Source organism: Sardina pilchardus, chromosome 1 (genome assembly GCF_963854185.1).
Source record: "Sardina pilchardus chromosome 1, fSarPil1.1, whole genome shotgun sequence".
Lineage (NCBI taxonomy): Eukaryota > Metazoa > Chordata > Actinopteri > Clupeiformes > Clupeidae > Sardina > Sardina pilchardus.
The window spans coordinates 21,597,270-21,616,186 of NC_084994.1; the positions used below are offsets into that span (position 1 = coordinate 21,597,270).

At 39.0% G+C, this 18,917-nt stretch overlaps 1 protein-coding gene across 1 annotated transcript in view; it reads left to right on the forward strand.

The window, feature by feature from the left end:
• Positions 1-437: 437 nt before the first annotated feature.
• LOC134084577 (CMRF35-like molecule 1) overlaps positions 438-18,917 on the forward strand; it is a 59,453-nt gene continuing 40,973 nt past the window's right edge. Inside the window, exons 1-4 of the mRNA XM_062539886.1 lie at positions 438-631; positions 875-1,201; positions 1,520-1,840; positions 1,961-2,032. Of these exons, the coding sequence (XP_062395870.1) occupies positions 505-631; positions 875-1,201; positions 1,520-1,840; positions 1,961-2,032 (847 nt within the window). The 5' untranslated portion in view covers positions 438-504. The remainder of the gene's footprint in view (positions 632-874; positions 1,202-1,519; positions 1,841-1,960; positions 2,033-18,917) is intronic.

Genomic DNA, 18,917 nt, shown 5'->3' on the forward strand with positions numbered 1-18,917 from the left:
AGTTGAAACTTTCTGCCACCTGGTGGTTGTTTGGGTACATTGCCTTAGCCTCGAAAAAAATCGGCTTGACGCACTGCGGGATCTCTTCGGGAGTCCCGCGGGAGAAGGTGCATTCTCAACCCGTACCCACTGTATGTGATGATTCCTGTAAAACATCCACCATTCAAAGTAAAATGCAACAGGTGTACACGAAAATGGCACTTCCAAGGCATTTATGGTTGTCAGATAAATGAATACTGTGCATGTAAATGTAACCAATCTTCACATTAATGTTGTATGTGATTATTGGATTTGTGATTTTAAGGTTGGGCAGCTCTGTGTGATGGGGAGTTGATCTCAGTGACTGGAGCTCTGGGAGGATCTGTGAACATGAGCTGTCAGTACCCTGAGTGGTATGAATACGAGAACAAGATCTTCTGTAAGGTGAAAGGTGACATCTGGGACAAAATTTTTTCCGGCTCATTCTTGACTGGTCGAATATCTCAGACAAAGGGAAGATTCACCATGACTTATGACAAAGAGAAAAGATCATTGGTTGTGAGCATCAGTGAGCTAACTGAGGAGGACACAGCTGTGTACTGGTGTGGAGTCCACTCTCCAATGAATATGATAACTCGAGTGGAAGCCTTGGGTATGTTTTGTAGCCAATGTCACGCTGTCACTCTCCGTATTCTGTGTTATCTATTGTTCTATCTCCAGTGGAAAGAGATATGATATATCAAATAGAAGCCTTTGGTATGCATTGTGGCCTATATGTCATTCTGTCATTTTGTCTTCTCTCTCTGTCCTCTGTGTGGTTTGTTGTGTACATCAGTGTCTGCTGTGTCTGTGCTTCATCATCTCTCTCCATCTCCACTCTCCTCTTCCTCTCCAGTGCTGCATGTGTCTCCTCTGATTGGTTATGAAGGAGGAGAACTGAGGGTCCGATGCCCTTATGATAAAGGGTATGAGAAGAATAGGAAGTATTTGAATAGAGTGGGATCACCTCACCATAGTGAATCAAAGACTCTCATTCAGACCTCCTGGTCCCAGACACAAGCTGCAGAAGGGAGATTCTCTCTGTCTGATGATGTCACTGCAACAGTCTTCACTGTGACCATCACTGGACTCACTGCTGAGGATTCTGGGAAGTATGAGTGTGGAGTTAAGAGATACGGTCATGACGATATCCGTAATGAGCTGCAGGTGTTGGTTAAACAATGTAAGTATTTAAGCATATTATTTTTCATAATGCCTTTGCCGAGTAATTTAAAGTACAGTATTTACTACATTTTGGTGCATTTGTTTTGACTAACAACTGACACTGGATATGAGAGTGAATGAGAAGTATCAGTGTGGAGTTAAGAGAACAAGTCATGATGTCATACATGATGTCCATAATGAGCTGTTATTGGATAAAGCATAAAAGTGCATTGAACAATATTATATTTGTCATACTTTACAAAGTGATTGAGAGAATGTTGACACTAATACAAAGTTAATATTTATTACATTTTTATACATTTGTCTTGACTAATAGTGGAGAATATTATTGGATATGAAAACAAAAATGCCTCCATCACCTGCAAGTATCAGAGGAAGGACACTGGAAGAGATGAGTACATGAAATATTTCTGCAAAGGACAATCACCTTCAGACTGTATAAATACCGGTGACAAAGTTCAATCCGGCATGACGCTAGAAGACAGATTCTCTCTGAGAGACGACCCAACATCTGGAATCTACACTGTGACCATCACTGACTTGAGAAAAGAGGATGCTGGGATATATTGGTGTGTGGAATTGTGTAACAAAGCAGGATACATCAACACCACTGCAGTGAAGGTGGAGGTAGAGCCAGGTGAGATCCAACTTCATTATACACATCCCTCATATCTCCCCTATTAAACTGAACCAGTAACATGTTATACTTTTTCACCATCATCATGATCCACAACAACAACAACAACAACATAATCAGATGGTTGGGAGACAACAACAACGCTGCCATCAGTATCGACAATTTCCGTTGACAATAAATTTCACTTTTCTGGTGAGAATTTATTTTACTTCGTTTTTTGTTTTCATTTAGTATTTGAACTAATTATTATGAAATTCTAGTTGAATGTGTGTGTGTCCACACATCTGCATGGCATTGTGAGTTGTCCCGTTCACTTTTTCCTTCATCATGTCATTGGCTGGGTGCTCATCTTAATACCATGACTTGGAGTTTGGTATGTCTATTTATATACATCCAATGAGTGACAATCAGCGCTCAAAATACCGTAATAAAACTTTACGGTATTCTCCTGATAACATTAGTGGAATGGATTTAATGAGAACTTATAGGCCTACATAAAAAGACGCAGAGTGGCTATATGATACAGCGCATGTTTGCGGTGAAAATGTTCCGTCTGTTTAAAGCAGGTGTAGCCTACACCGAATCGTGGTTAAATCCATAATTTAGACAACAGAATCAGTAGGGTACCATTTTTTTTTCATAGTAGCCTACCAGGCCTATGTCAAATGCAGGCTCGGGTGTAGCTGAATTTAACACACGGTTTCTACACTGTGTTTATCAACCGTGATAATAATATTTGAAATGAACACGGTAATTGTTATAGTCAGCATTTTGATCATGGTTTACCGTTACACTGGTAATCATTACATCCCTAGTCACCAACTGATTGCGAACAGATTAAGACAAAGAAGAATGGATTTGGAGTGACATTTCTTGCGTGTGCGTGAGAGCGCGAGGTTGATGCTGAAAGCGTGAGTGTCCAGCCAGGTGCGTAAGAGTTGTCGACTCTGAAATTTGTATACAGATGCGCGAAAATTTTACTATACTTTGATCCACTTTGTGTGCATTCATTTTAGGAGCAAAATGCGAATGTGTCAGATTCAGAGACTGGACCCAAGCGCAGATACAGTTCACTACTTTATTGTAGGCAGGGGGAACAGTTTGTGGCCGAGCCACAGGCAAATAAGGCAGTCAGTCAAAATCAGGCAATTCCAAAAAGGGCTAATTCCAACACAGGCAGATTCTAAAACAGGCAGTTTCCAAAAACGGGCAGATCCAAAAACAGGCAGATTCAAAAAACTGGCAGATCCAAAAACAGGCAGATTCAAAAATCAGATTCAAAGTCCAAACTTACAAACTTGCAGTTTCAGTCCACAGAGGCACAGGTACACACACCACTGGAGGAAGACAATCTGACAATGAGGCACCAGTAGAGCAGGGTATAAGTAGGGCAGGTAATACAAACAAATGAGAAACAGGTGAGAGCCAAAAAGTGGCGGGAAACAGAACAAAGGCAGGAGGCAGGGGCGTGGCTAGAGCACATGGTGGACAAAAACAAAAACAAGCAGTGATACAGGCAGACCAGCAGAGGGCTACAAATAAACAGAGTCCCAGGGCAGAATACTGACAGTACCCCCCATTCAACGTACGCCTCTTGGCGTCAGAGCGGGATGGTCGGGGTGCCGACGACGGAAGTCCTGAACAAGAGTCTTATCCAGCAGCTGACGAGTAGGCACCCAGGAGCGTTCCTCCGGACCGTATCCCTCCCAGTCAACAAGGAACTGGAGACCTCGCCCCCAGCGCCGGACATCCAACAGCCTCCGGACAGTGAAAGCAGGAGCCCCATCGATGACACGGGGGGGAGGGGGGGCAGCCACAGGTGGAGAGAGAGGGCTGCGACGGACCGGCTTGATCCGCGAGACGTGGAAAGTCGGATGCACCCGTCGGAGGGACAGGGGTAGCTGAAGCCGGACCGCCGAAGAACCGAGGACCCGCTCGATCAGGTAAGGGCCGATGAATCGAGGAGCCAGCTTCCGGGAGTCCACCTTCAGAGGCAGATCTTTGGTTGAGAGCCACACTCTCTGCCCTTTCCGGTAACGGGGTGCCTTGACTCTCCGTTGATCAGCCAACCGCTTCATCTGGGACCCTGAGTGCAGCAGGGCAGCACGAGCTCGCCTCCAGGTGGACTTGCAACGCCGGATGAAGGCCTGGACAGAAGGGACAGAAGCTTCTGCTGCCTGGGAATAGAACAGAGGAGGTTGGTAACCCAGGGAACATTGAAAAGGAGACAAACCAGTGGCGGCAACAGGCAAGGAGTTGTGGGCATACTCAGCCCACGCTAGGTGCCGACTCCAGGAAGTCCCAGAATAAGTCATGTTATTCTGGGAAGACAGACACCTCAGGACGCGCTCCAAGTCCTGGTTGGCACGCTCCGTCTGGCCATTGGTTTGTGGGTGGAATCCAGAGGAGAGACTAGCGGTGGCCCCAATGTTCTTACATAACTCCCTCCAAAAGGTCGAAACAAACTGAGGGCCTCGATCAGACACGACATCACACGGCAGTCCATGTATCCTAAACACATGATTGACCACCAGAACAGCAGTCTCTTTGGCAGAGGGAAGTTTAGACAGTGGCACAAAATGCACAGACTTGGAAAACCTGTCAACTATAGTGAGGACAGCGGTGTTACCATCAGAGGAGGGAAGTCCAGTCACAAAATCCAGGGCAATGTGTGACCATGGTCGGTTGGGGATATGGAGCGGCTGCAGGAGACCTGCAGAGGGTCGATTGGAGGCCTTGTTACGTGCACAGGTTGAACAGGCCCCAACGAACGAACGGACATCATCCACCATTTTGGGCCACCAGAAGCGCTGCCGGAGACAGGCCATAGTCCTTCTGACACCAGCATGACATGCCAAACCAGACGAGTGACCCCACTGCAAGACCTGGGAACGAACAGATCTGGGAACAAACAGACAGTTAGCAGGGCAGTTATCTGGACCAGGCTCCTTCTGCAGTGCCCTCTGGACCCTCTTCTCAATTCCCCAGGAGACAGCCCCCACCAAACACCTAGTGGGCAGAATAGTCTCCGCAGCAAGAGACACCCCAGGATCACTGAACTGCCGGGAGAGGGCGTCTGGCTTGACGTTCTTGGAGCCTGGACGGAAAGACAGGGTAAAGTCAAAACGACTGAAAAACAGGGACCACCTAGCCTGACGGGCATTAAGACGCTTAGCCATCTTCATGTACTCCAGGTTCCTGTGGTCTGTCCAGATGAGAAAGGGCTTCTCGTCTTTAATCAACTAACCACCTTCCTAACATCAAATGGGTATTTTGATTACTTTCAGTCTGGTTTTCGGGCAAATCACAGCACTGAAACAGCTCTCATTAAGGTTTTCAATGACATACGTCTCAACACAGATTCTGGTAAAACATCAGTCCTAGTGCTACTGGACCTTAGCGCAACATTTGACACTGTTGATCACAATATTTTACTACACAGACTAGAACACTGGGTTGGATTTACAGGCATAGTTCTAAACTGGCTCAAATCATATCTACAAGAAAGGAGCTTCTTTGTTGCCATCGGCAACTGTACCTCAACACCAACATCTCTGACCTGTGGTGTTCCCCAGGGGTCGATCTTGGGGCCACTATAATTCAACCTCTATATGCTCCCACTTGGACAAATCATCCAAAATAATTTGATTTCATATCATAGCTATGCAGATGACACACAAATTTACTTAGCTCTGTCACCAAAAGACTATGGTCCCCTTGAATCTCTATGTCAGTGTATAGAACAAATCAACACTTGGATGGCTCAAAATTTTCTTCAGCTGAACAAAGAAAAAACTGAAGCAATTATATTTGGTAAAAAGGAGGAAAGGATTAAGGTTGCCACTCTCCTTGAAACAAAAGGATTGAAATCAAAGGATACTGTTAAAAATCTCGGTGTATTAATCGACAGTGATCTAAATTTCAACAGTCACATGAAAATGATAACTAAATCAGCTTTTATCACCTCAAAAATATTGCCAAACTGAGAGGGCTAATGTCAAAACATGACTTAGAAAAACTCATTCATGCATTTATCTCTAGCAGGGTTGATTACTGCAATGGGCTTTTCACAGGCCTTCCTAAAAAGACTATCAAACAGCTTCAGATGATTCAAAATGCAGCTGCTAGGGTTCTCACAAAAACAAAAAGAACTGAGCACATTACTCCAATTCTTAAATCTCTGCACTGGCTTCCAGTATGTCACAGAGTTGACTTTAAAACACTACTAATTGTTTATAAATCAGTAAATGGAGCAGGACCTAAATACCTATCAGACATGTTTCAGCAGTACACACCTTCTCGTCCTCTGAGGTCTCAGGAGAAAAACCTCTTAGTAAAGCCTGCTGTTAGAACTAAACATGGCAAAGCAGCTTTTAGCTGCTATGCGGCTCAGCTTTGGAACCAACTTTCTGATGACATTAAAAAGGCCCCAACTGCAGCCTGTTTTAAATCTAGACTTAAGACCAAATTGTTCTCAGATGCTTTCTGCTAACTGTCTCTTAATTACTCCATCTGGAGTCTTTTATGTTAATTATTCCTTATTGATTTGATCTTGATTTATGCTTTGTTTTTATTTTCTATTATGATCTTTTTATTATTATTATTATTATTATTATTTGTATTACTATTACTCTTTGCCCATCTATGCTTTTATCTGCTATAATTACAGTGCATGAAAATGCACTGTACTGTTCTTCCTCGGTCTTCTTCTTCTTATTACAGTGCATGAAAATGCACTGTACTGTTCTTCCTATTCTTCTTATTACAGTGCATGAAAATGCACTGTACTGTTCTTCCTAGGCTTCTTCTTCTTATTCTTCTTCTAACGTATTTAATGCAGCTTCAACCGTTTGACGTAGAAACTTCATTCAAACTTTGTAACGTAGGTCTTGCTTAGGACACCCGTGCTATGAATGTTTCAACTTTGTAACTTTTATACTTTTTAAACTATTAGTTACAAACTATTACAATTTCCCCCATAGACTTAACATTGCTCATTATGACATCACGGCAGCAATTAGAATGTTACCCCAGCTGGTCAGCCACCTGGGCACCAACTGTCAGTTTCTCTCAGACTTTAAGCATACAATCTCTCTGAAGACTACATATCCTGTTAACTGTTTCCTCTGTCCACAACTGTTTCAAAATATAAGTCCTCACTGCAATAATACACTATTAAATCATTTAACCATTGAAACTACTCAACTATTTAACTGTTCAACCATTCCAACTGTCAGTTATCATCAACTATGCCTCCAGTCAACTACATGAAACCTCCATGTACCTAGCAACCAACATAGCAACCATTGAAATTAAGCGTTTATGACCGTTTCCATAGCAACCAACATGATTATACTGCAGTAACTTTTTGCTTCCTGATAGTGGCCACCATGGATAACCTAGCAACAAATGTTTCAAAATAAAAGTCCTCACTGGCAAGTTAGCAAGTTACCATGGTTAGCATAGTTAGCATTATTAGCATAGTTAGCATAGTTAGCATTTTTAGCATAACTGCAAAAAATCATCAACTAAGTCAGCTAATCAACCTGGTTAGCATTGTTAGCATAGTTAGCATGTTTAACATTATTGCTAGAAATCATCAGTTAAGTTAGCTAATCAAACTGGTTAGCATTGTTAATAAAGTTAGCATTGTTACCATAGTTAGCATTGCTAGCATAGTTAGCTTTTTTAGCATAACTGCTAGAAATCATTAGCTAAGTTAGCTAATCAACCTGGTTAGCACTGTGAGCATAGTTAGCATAGTTAACATTTTTACCATAACTGCAAGAAATCAGTAGCTAAGTTAACCAATCAACCTGGTTATCATTGTTGCCATAGTTAACATTTTAACAGGAATAGAAATCATTAGTTAAGTTAGAACTGGAATGTTTCAGCTTTAAACTGTCTACCTTCACACTATCAACTCTCTGTAAACTATGCAACCACCATGTTTACCCTAGCTACACCTTAATAACCATATCCACATTATCTATCTATTTTTGCATTTTCATGCACTGGTAATTCCTTGGAATTGCATTTCTAGTTATTATTTTTCTTCTTCTAACGCTCTTAATGCAGCTTCAACCGTTCAACCTAGAAACTTCATTCAAACTTTGATACGTAGGTCTTACTTAGGACATGGGTGCTATTTATTTTTCATCTTTGTAACTTTTATACTTTTTTAACTGTTAATTTAAAACTATTAACAATTTCCCCATAGACTTAACATTGCTCATTATGACATCACGGCAGCAATTAGAATGTTACGCCAGGTGGCCAGTCCAGGTGCAGCAGCTCTCTCTCAGGCTACATACACTGGCTCTCTTAAGACTAGCCAGTTAAATTGATTACACCTGTATCTGTATCCACTACTCTCAGTAGAGAGCTGTGTCTCTCCAGTCTACAAGAATATAAGGCACATTCCATCCAACTTTCTATCCATTCATCTTCTTCAGACCATTCACTCATCCACCCATTAAACTGTCTATCAACATCTATTAAACAATCTGCCTATCAACATCCATTAACCTCTCTGTCTATCAACATTAATTAGAGTATCTACATTCAACTTTTAAATGATTTACTCTGTCTCAGGCTTTAAGCACACTCTCTCTTAAGACTAGCCAGTTAAATTGATTACACCTGTATCAACTACTCTCAGAGAGCTGTATCAGTGTCTCTCTTAACAAGAATATAAGGCACATTCCATCCAACCTTCTATCCATTCATCTTCTTCAGACCATTCACTCATCCACCCATTAAACTGTCAATATCAAGATCAATATCTATTAAACAATCTGCCTATCAACATCCATTAAACATTCTGTCTATCAACATTAATTAGACTATCTACATACAACTTTCAAAGTATTTACTGTGGGTGCCTCTCAAGCAGCGTTTATATGTCCTCCCTCGCTCCTCGATCCTCAATGATCTACATAAAGAAAGATAGAAGAAGGGCTAGACTATCCCATTGTTGCCGCTCCATCATTCTTTATGTAGATCAGTGAGGATCGAGGAGCGAGAGAGGACGCGTAAACGCTATATGAGAGGAACCTTCTGTCTCAGGCTTTAAGCATACAATCTCATTTAGACTACAGATTCTGTTTCACTACTTCCTCTGTCCACAACTGTTTCAAAATAAAGGTCCTCACTGCAATAATACACTATTAAATCATTTAACCATTGTAACTACTCAACTATTTAACTGTTCAACCATTCCAACTGTCAGTTATCAACTATGCCTCCAGTCAACTACACGAAACCTCCATGTACCTAGCAATCAACATACCAACCATTAAAATTAAGCGTTTATGACCGTTTCCATAGCAACCAACATTATTATGCTGCAGTAACTTCTTGCTTCCTGATAGTGGCCACCATGGATACCCTAGCAACAAATGTTTCAAAATAAAAGTCCTCACTAGCAAGTTAGCTAGTTAGCATGGTTAGCATAGTTAACATTGTTAGCATAGTTAGCATTTTTAACATAACTGCAAAAAACATCTAACTAAGTTAGCTAATCAACCTGGTTAGCATTGTTAGCAATTTTAGCATAGTTAACATTTTTAGCATTATTGCTAGAAATCATCAGTTAAGTAAGCTAATCAACCTGGTTAGCATTGTTAGTTTAAGTTAGCATTGTTACCATAGTTAGCATTGCTAGCATAGTTAGCATTTTTAGCATAACTGCTAGAAATCATTAGCTAAGTTAGCTAATCAACCTGGTTAACACTGTGAGCATAGTTAGCATAGTTAACATTTTTACCATTACTGCATGAAATCAGTAGCTAAGTTAACCAATCAACCTGGTTATCATTGTTACCATAGTTAACATTTTAACATGAATAGAAATCAGCAAATCAAAATGTTTCAGCTTTAAACTGTCTACCTTCACACTATCAACTCTCTGTAAACTATGCAACCACCATATTTACCCTAGCTACACCTTAGTAACCATATCTACATTATCTATCTATTTTTGCATTTCATGCACTGGTAATTCCTTGGAATTGCATTTCTAGTTACAGTGCATGAAAATGCACTGTACTGTTCTTCCTAGGCTTTTTCCTATTATTATTAGAGTGCATGCAAATGCACTCTACTGTTATCCGACATCTTCTTATTATCGATATTATTATTCTTCTTCTAACGCTTTTTGTGCGTTCAATTCAGCTTCAACCGTTCAACGTAGAAACTTCATTCAAACTGCGCTGCGTAGGTCTTACTTAGGTGACTTCAGCTATGTAATTTTCAACTTTGTAACTTTTATACTTTTTGAACTATTAAATAAAAACTATTAAAATTTCCCCATAGACTTAACATTGGATTATGACATCATAGTAGGGCAATTAGAATGTTATGCCAGGTGGCCAGCCCCACCTGCAGCAGCTCTGTCTCTCTCAGGCTTTAAGCATACAATCTCTCTGTGAAGACTACATATCCTGTAAACTGTTTCCTCTGTCCACAACTGTTTCAAAATAAAAGTCCTCACTGCAATAATACACTATTAAATCATTTAACCATTATAACTACTCAACTCTTTAACTGTTCAACCATTCCAACTGTCAGTTATCTTCAACTATGCCTCCAGTCAACTACATGAAACCTCCATGTACCTAGCAACCAACATAGCAACCATTAAAATTAAGCATTTATGACAGTTTCCATAGCAACCAACATCATATACTGCAGTTACTTCTTTATTCCTGATAGTGGCCACCATGGATACCCTAGCAACAAATGTTTCAAAATAAAAGTCCTCACTAGCAAGTTAGCATGGTTAGCATTGTTAGCATAGTTAACATTTTTAACGTAACTGCTTGAAATCATTAGCTAATTTAGCTAGTCAACCTGGTTAGCATTGTTAGCATTTTTAGCATAACTGCTAGAAATCATCAACTAAGTTAGCTAATCAACCTGGTTAGCATTGGTTAACATATCTACATGATTTATCTGTACATTTTTGCATTTTCATGCACTCGTAATTTCCCTGGAATTACATTCTCTAGTTATTATTATTCTTCTTCTAACGCTCTTAATGGAGCTTCAACCGTTTAACGTAGAAACTTCATTCAAACTGCGCTGCGTAGGTCTTACTTAGGCCATGGGAGCTTTGTATTTTTCAACTTTGTAACTTTTATACTTTTTGAACTATTAATTAAAAACTATAAAAAATTCCCCATAGACTTAACATTGCGATTATGACATCATAATAGGGCAATTAGAATCTTATGCCAGGTGGCCAGGCCAGCTGCAGCAGCTCTCTCTCTCTCAGGCTTTAAGCATACAATCTCTCTGAAGACTACATATCCTGTTTCCTCTGTCCACAACTGTTTCAAAATAAAAGTCCTCACTGCAATAATACACTATTAAATCATTTAACCATTGAAACTACTCAACTATTGAACTGTTCAACCATTCCAACTGTCAGTTATCATCCACTATGCCTCCAGTCAACTACATGAAACCTCCATGTACCTAGCAACCAACATAGCAACCATTAAAATTAAGCATTTATGACCGTTTCCATAGCAACCCACATGATTATACTGCAGTAACTTCATGTTTCCTGATAGTGGCCACCATGGATACCCTAGCAACAAATGTTTCAAAATAAAAGTCCTCACTAGCAAGTTAGCTAGTTAGCATGGTTAGCATTGTTAGCATTTTTAGTATAACTGCAAAAAATCATCAACTAAGTTAGCTAATCAACCTGGTTAGCATTGTTAGCAAATTTAGCATTGTTAGCATAGTTAGCATTTTTAACATTACTGCTAGAAATCATCGGTTAAGTTAGCTAATCAACCTGGTTAGCACTGTTAGTAAAGTTAGCATTGCTAGCATAATAAGCATTTTTAGCGTAACTGCTAGAAATCATTAGCTAATCAACATTTTAACATGAATAGAAATCATATGCATGTTAAGTGTAACATGTAAGTTAGAACTGGAACGTTTCATCTTTAAAACGTCTACCTTCACACTATCAACTCTCTGTAAACTATGCAACCACCATGTTTACCCTAGCTACACCTTAGTAACCATATCTACATTATCTATCTATTTTTGCATTTTCATGCACTGGTAATTCCTTGGAATTGCATTTCTAGTTATTATTATTACAGTGCATGAAAATGCACTGTACTGTTCTTCCTATTCTTCTTATTATTACAGTGCATGAAAATGCACTGTACTGTTATTCCAAGTCTTCTTCCGCAACTTCTTCTTATTATTCTTCTTCTAACGCACGCAATTCAGCTTGAACCGTTTAACGTAAAAACTTCATTCAAACTTTGTTGCGTAGGTCTTGCTTATGCCATGTGTGCTTTGTATTTTTCAACTTTGTAACTTTTATACTTTTTAAACTATTAGTTAAAAAGTATTACAATTTCCCCCATAGACTTAACATTGCTCATTATGACATCACGGCAGCAATTAGAATCTTAGGCCAGGTGGCCGGCCACCTGGGCACCAACTGTCAGTTTCTCTGGCTTTAAGCATACAGTCTCTCAGAAGACTACATATCCTGTTAACTGTTTCCACTGTCCACAACTGTTTCAAAATAAAAGTCCTCACTGCAATAATACACTATTAAATCATTTAACCATTGAAACTACTCAACTATTGAACTGTTCAACCATTCCAACTGTCAGTTATCATCCACTATGCCTCCAGTCAACTACATGAAACCTCCATGTACCTAGCAACCAACATAGCAACCATTAAAATTAAGCGTTTATGACCGTTTCCATAGCAACCAACATGATTATACTGCAGTAACTTCTTGTTTCCTGATAGTGGCCACCATGGATACCCTAGCAACAAATGTTTCAAAATAAAAGTCCTCACCAGCAAGTTAGCTAGTTAGCATGGTTAGCATAGTTAGCATTGTTAGCATAGTTAGCATTTTTAGCATAACTGCAAAAAATCATCAACTAAGTTAGCTAATCAACCTGGTTAGCATTGTTAGCAAATTTAGCATTGTTAGCATAGTTAGCATTTTTAGCATTACTACTAGAAATCATCGGTTAAGTTAGCTAATCAACCTGGTTAGCATTGTTAGTAAAGTTAGCATTGCTAGCATAATTAGCATTTTTAGCAAAACTGCTAGAAATCAATAGCTAAGTTAGCTAATCAACATTTTAACATGAATAGAAATCATTAGTTAAGTTAGAACTGGAATGTTTCATCTTTAAACTGTCTACCTTCACACTATCAACTCTCTGTAAACTATGCAACCACTATGTTTACCCAAGCTACACCTTAGTGACCATATCTACATTATCTATCTATTTTTGCATTTTCATGCACTGGTAATTCCTTGGAATTGCATTTCTAGTTCCACTTCTTCTTCTAACGCACGCAATTGAGCTTGAACAATTTAACGTAGAAACTTCATTCAAACTTTGTTACGTAGGTCTTACTTAGGACAGGTGTGCTATGACTTTTCAACTTTGTCACTTTTATACTTTTTAAACTATAAATTAAAAACTATTAAAATTTCCCCATAGACTTAACATTGCTCATTATGACATCACGGCAGCAATTAGAATGTTACCCCAGCTGGTCAGCCACCTGGGCACCAACTGTCAGTTTCTCTCAGGCTTTACAATCTCTCTGAAGACTACATATTCTGTTCCCCTGTATCCTCTGCGCACAACAGTAGGCTATCAAAATAAGTCCTCCTAATTCCATTCAACTTTATATCCATTCATCTTCTTCAAACCATTCACTCATCCACCCATTCTAAACAGTCTGCCTATCAACATCAATTAGACGCTCTACATTCAACTTTTAAACAATCTACTCTGTCTCAGGCTGGCTCTCTTAAGACTAGCCAGTTAAATTGATTACACCTGTATCTGTATCCACTACTCTCAGTAGAGAGCTGTGTCTCTCCATTCTACAAGAATATAAGGCACATTCCATCCAACATTCTATCCATTCATCTTCTTCAGACCATTCACTCATCCACCCAACAATCTGTCTATCAACATCCATTAAACTCTCTGTCTATCAACATTAATTAGACTATCTAAGGCACATTCCATCCAACCTTCTATCCATTCATCTTCTTCAGACCATTCACTCATCCACCCATTAAACTGTCAATCAATATCTATTAAACAATCTGCCTATCAACATCCATTAAACATTCTGTCTATCAACATTAATTAGACTATCTACATACAACTTTTAAAGTATTTACTGTGGGTCCCTCTCAAGCAGCGTTTATATGTCCTCCCTCGCTCCTCGATCCTCAATGATCTACATAAGAAAGATAGAAGAAGAGCTAGACTATCCCATTGTTGCCGCTCCATCATTCTTTATGTAGATCAGTGAGGAGCGAGAGAGGACGCGTAAACGCTATATGAGAGGCACCTTCTGTCTCAGGCTTTAAGCATACAATCTCATTAAGACTACAGATCCTGTTTCACTACGTCCTCTGTCCACAACTGTTTCAAAATAAAGGTCCTCACTGCAATAATACACTATTAAATCATTTAACCATTGAAACTACTCAACTATTGAACTGTTCAACCATTCCAACTGTCAGTTATCATCCACTATGCCTCCAGTCAACTACATGAAACCTCCATGTACCTAGCAACCAACATAGCAACCATTAAAATTAAGTGTTTATGACCGTTTCCATAGCAACCAACATGATTATACTGCAGTAACTTCTTGTTTCCTGATAGTGGCCACCATGGATACCCTAGCAACAAATGTTTCAAAATAGAAGTCCTCACTAGCAAGTTAGCTAGTTAGCATGGTTAGCATAGTTAGCATTTTTAGCATAACTGCAAACAAATCATCAACTAAGTTAGCTAATCAACCTGGTTAGCATTGTTAGCAAATTTAGCATTGTTAGCATAGTTAACATTTTTAGCATTACTGCTAGAAATCATCGGTTAAGTTAGCTAATCAACCTGGTTAGCATTGTTAGTAAAGTTAGCATTGCTAGCATAATTAGCATTTCTAGCGTAACTGTTAGAAATCATTAGCTAAGTTAGCTAATCAACATTTTAACATGAATAGAAATCATTAGTTAAGTTAGAACTGGAATGTTTCATCTTTAAACTGTCTACCTTCACACTATCAACTCTCTGTAAACTATGCAATCACCATGTTTACCCTAGCTACACCTTAGTAACCATATCTACATTATCTATCTATTTTTGCATTTTCATGCACTGGTAATTCCTTGGAATTGCATTTCTAGTTATTAAACTTCTTCTTCTAACGCTCGCAATTCAGCTTCAACCGTTTAACGTAGAAACTTCATTCAAACTTTGTTGCGTAGGTCTTGCTTATGCCATATGTGCTTTGTATTTTTCAACTTTGTAACTTTTATACTTTTTAAACTATTAGTTAAAAACTATCACCATTTCCCCCATAGACTTAACATTGCTAACTAGAAATGCAATTCCAAGGAATTACCAGTGCATGAAAATGCAAAAATAGATAGATAATGTAGATATGGTTACTAAGATGTAGCTAGGGTAAATATAGTGGTTGCATAGTTTACAGAGAGTTGATAGTGTGAAGGTAGACAGTTTAAAGATGAAACGTTCCAGTTCTAACTTAACTAATGATTTCTATTCATGTTAAAATGTTGATTAGCTAACTTAACCGATGATTTCTGGCAGTAATGCTAAAAATGCTAACAATGCTAAATTTGCTAACAATGCTAACCAGGTTGATTAGCTAACTTAGTTGATGATTTTTTTGCAGTTATGCTAAAAATGCTAACTATGCTAACAATGCTAACTATGCTAACCATGCTAACTAGCTAACTTGCTAGTGAGGACTTTTATTTTGAAACATTTGTTGCTTGGGTATCCATGGTGGCCACTATCAGGAAACAAGAAGTTACTGCAGTATAATCATGTTGGTTGCTATGGAAACGGTCATAAACACTTAATTTTAATGGTTGCTATGTTGGTTGCTAGGTACATGGAGGTTTCATGTAGTTGACTGGAGGCATAGTGGATGATAACTGACAGTTGGAATGGTTGAACAGTTCAATAGTTGAGTAGTTTCAATGGTTAAATGATTTAATAGTGTATTATTGCAGTGAGGACCTTTATTTTGAAACAGTTGTGGACAGAGGAAGTAGTGAAACAGGATGTGTAGTCTTAATGAGATTGTATGCTTAAAGCCTGAGACAGAAGGTGCCTCTCATAGCGTTTACGCGTCCTCTCTCGCTCCTCACTGATCTACATAAAGAATGATGGAGCGGCAACAATGGGATAGTCTAGCCCTTCTTCTATCTTTCTTTATGTAGATCATTGAGGATCGAGGATCAAGGAGCGAGGGAGGACATATAAACGCTGCTTGAGAGGGACCCACAGTAAATACTTTAAAAGTTGTATGTAGATAGTCTAATTAATGTTGATAGATAGAATGTTTAATGGATGTTGATAGGCAGATTGTTTAATAGATATTGATTGACAGTTTAATGGGTGGATGAGTGAATGGTCTGAAGAAGATGAATGGATAGAAGGTTGGATGGAATGTGCCTTATATTCTTGTTAAGAGAGACACTGATACAGCTCTCTGAGAGTAGTTGACACAGGTGTAATCAATTTAACTGGCTAGTCTTAAGAGAGCCAGAATACTCTTAAAGCCTGAGACAGAGTAAATAATTTAAAAGTTGAATGTAGATAGTCTAATTAATGTTGATAGACAGAGAGTTTAATGGATGTTGATAGACAGATTGTTTAATAGATGTTGATAGACAGTTTAATGGGTGGATGAGTGAATGGTCTGAAGAAGATGAATGGATAGAATGTTGGATGGAATGTGCCTTATATTCTTGTAGAATGGAGAGACACAGCTCTCTACTGAGAGTAGTGGATACAGATACAGGTGTAATCAATTTAACTGGCTAGTCTTAAGAGAGCCAGCCTGAGACAGAGTAGATTGTTTAAAAGTTCAATGTAGAGCGTCTAATTGATGTTGTTGATAGGCAGACTGTTTAGAATGGGTGGATGAGTGAATGGTTTGAAGAAGATGAATGGATATAAAGTTGGATGGAATTAGGAGGACTTATTTTGATACTGTTGTGCGCAGAGGATACAGGGGAACAGAATATGTAGTCTTCAGAGAGGAGCCTGAGAGAAACTGACAGTTGGTGCCCAGGTGGCTGACCAGCTGGGGTAACATTCTAATTGCTGCCGTGATGTCATAATGAGCAATGTTAAGTCTATGGGGGAAATGGTGATAGTTTTTAACTAATAGTTTAAAAAGTATAAAAGTTACAAAGTTGAAAAATACAAAGCACATATGGCATAAGCAAGACCTACGCAACAAAGTTTGAATGAAGTTTCTACGTTAAACGGTTGAAGCTGAATTGCGAGCGTTAGAAGAAGAAGTTTAATAACTAGAAATGCAATTCCAAGGAATTACCAGTGCATGAAAATGCAAAAATAGATAGATAATGTAGATATGGTTACTAAGGTGTAGCTAGGGTAAACATGGTGGTTGCATAGTTTACAGAGAGTTGATAGTGTGAAGGTAGACAGTTTAAAGATGAAACATTCCAGCTCTAACTTAACTAATGATTTCTATTCATGTTAAAATGTTGATTAGCTAACTTAGGTAATGATTTCTAGCAGTTACGCTAAAAATGCTAATTATGCTAGCAATGCTAACTTTATTAACAATGCTAACCAGGTTGATTAGCTAACTGAACCGATGATTTCTAGCAGTAATGCTAAAAATGCTAACTATGCTAACAATGCTAAATTTGCTAATAATGCTAACCAGGTTGATTAGCTAACTTAGTTGATGATTTTTTGCAGTTATGCTAAAATGCTACCTATGCTAACAATGCTAACTATGCTAACCATGCTAACTTGCTAGTGAGGACTTTTATTTTGAAACATTTGTTGCTAGGGTATCCATGGTGGCCACTATCAAGAAACAAGAAGTTACTGCAGTATAATCATGTTGGTTGCTATGGAAACGGTCATAAACACTTAATTTTAATGGTTGCTATGTTGGTTGCTAGGTACATGGAGGTTTCATGTAGTTGACTGGAGGCATAGTGGATGATAACTGACAGTTGGAATGGTTGAACAGTTCAATAGTTGAGTAGTTTCAATGGTAAAATGATTTAATAGTGTATTATTGCGTTGAGGACTTTTATTTTGAAACAGTTGTGGACAGAGGAAACAGTTAACAGGATATGTAGTCTTCTGAGAGACTGTATGCTTAAAGCCAGAGAAACTGACAGTTGGTGCCCAGGTGGCCGGCCACCTGGCGTAAGATTCTAATTGCTGCCGTGATGTCATAATGAGCAATGTTAAGTCTATGGGGGAAATTGTAATAGTTTTTAACTAATAGTTTAAAAAGTATAAAAGTTACAAAGTTGAAAAATACAAAGCCCACATCGCGTGAGTAAGACCTACGCGACAAAATTTGAATGGAGTTTCTACGTTAAGCGGTTGAAGCTGAATTGCGTGCGTTAGAAGAAGAATAATAAGAAGAAGACCGAGGAAGAACAGTACAGTGCATTTTCATGCACTGTAATAATAATAAGAAGAATAGGAAGAACAGTACAGTGCATTTTCATGCACTGTAATTATGACATCACGGCAGCAATTAGAATGTTACCCCAGCTGGTCAGCCACCTGGGCACCAACTGTCAGTTTCTCTCAGGCTCCTCTCTGAAGACTACATATTCTGTTCCCCTGTATCCTCTGCGCACAACAGTATCAAATTAAGTCCTCCTAATTCCATCCAACTTTATATCCATTCATCTTCTTCAAACCATTCACTCATCCACCCATTCTAAACAGTCTGCCTATCAACAACATCAATTAGACGCTCTACATTGAACTTTTAAACAATCTACTCTGTCTCAGGCTGGCTCTCTTAAGACTAGCCAGTTAAATTGATTACACCTGTATCTGTATCCACTACTCTCAGTAGAGAGCTGTGTCTCTCCATTCTACAAGAATATAAGGCACATTCCATCCAACATTCTATCCATTCATCTTCTTCAGACCATTCACTCATCCACCCATTAAACTGTCTATCAACATCTATTAAACAATCTGTCTAACAT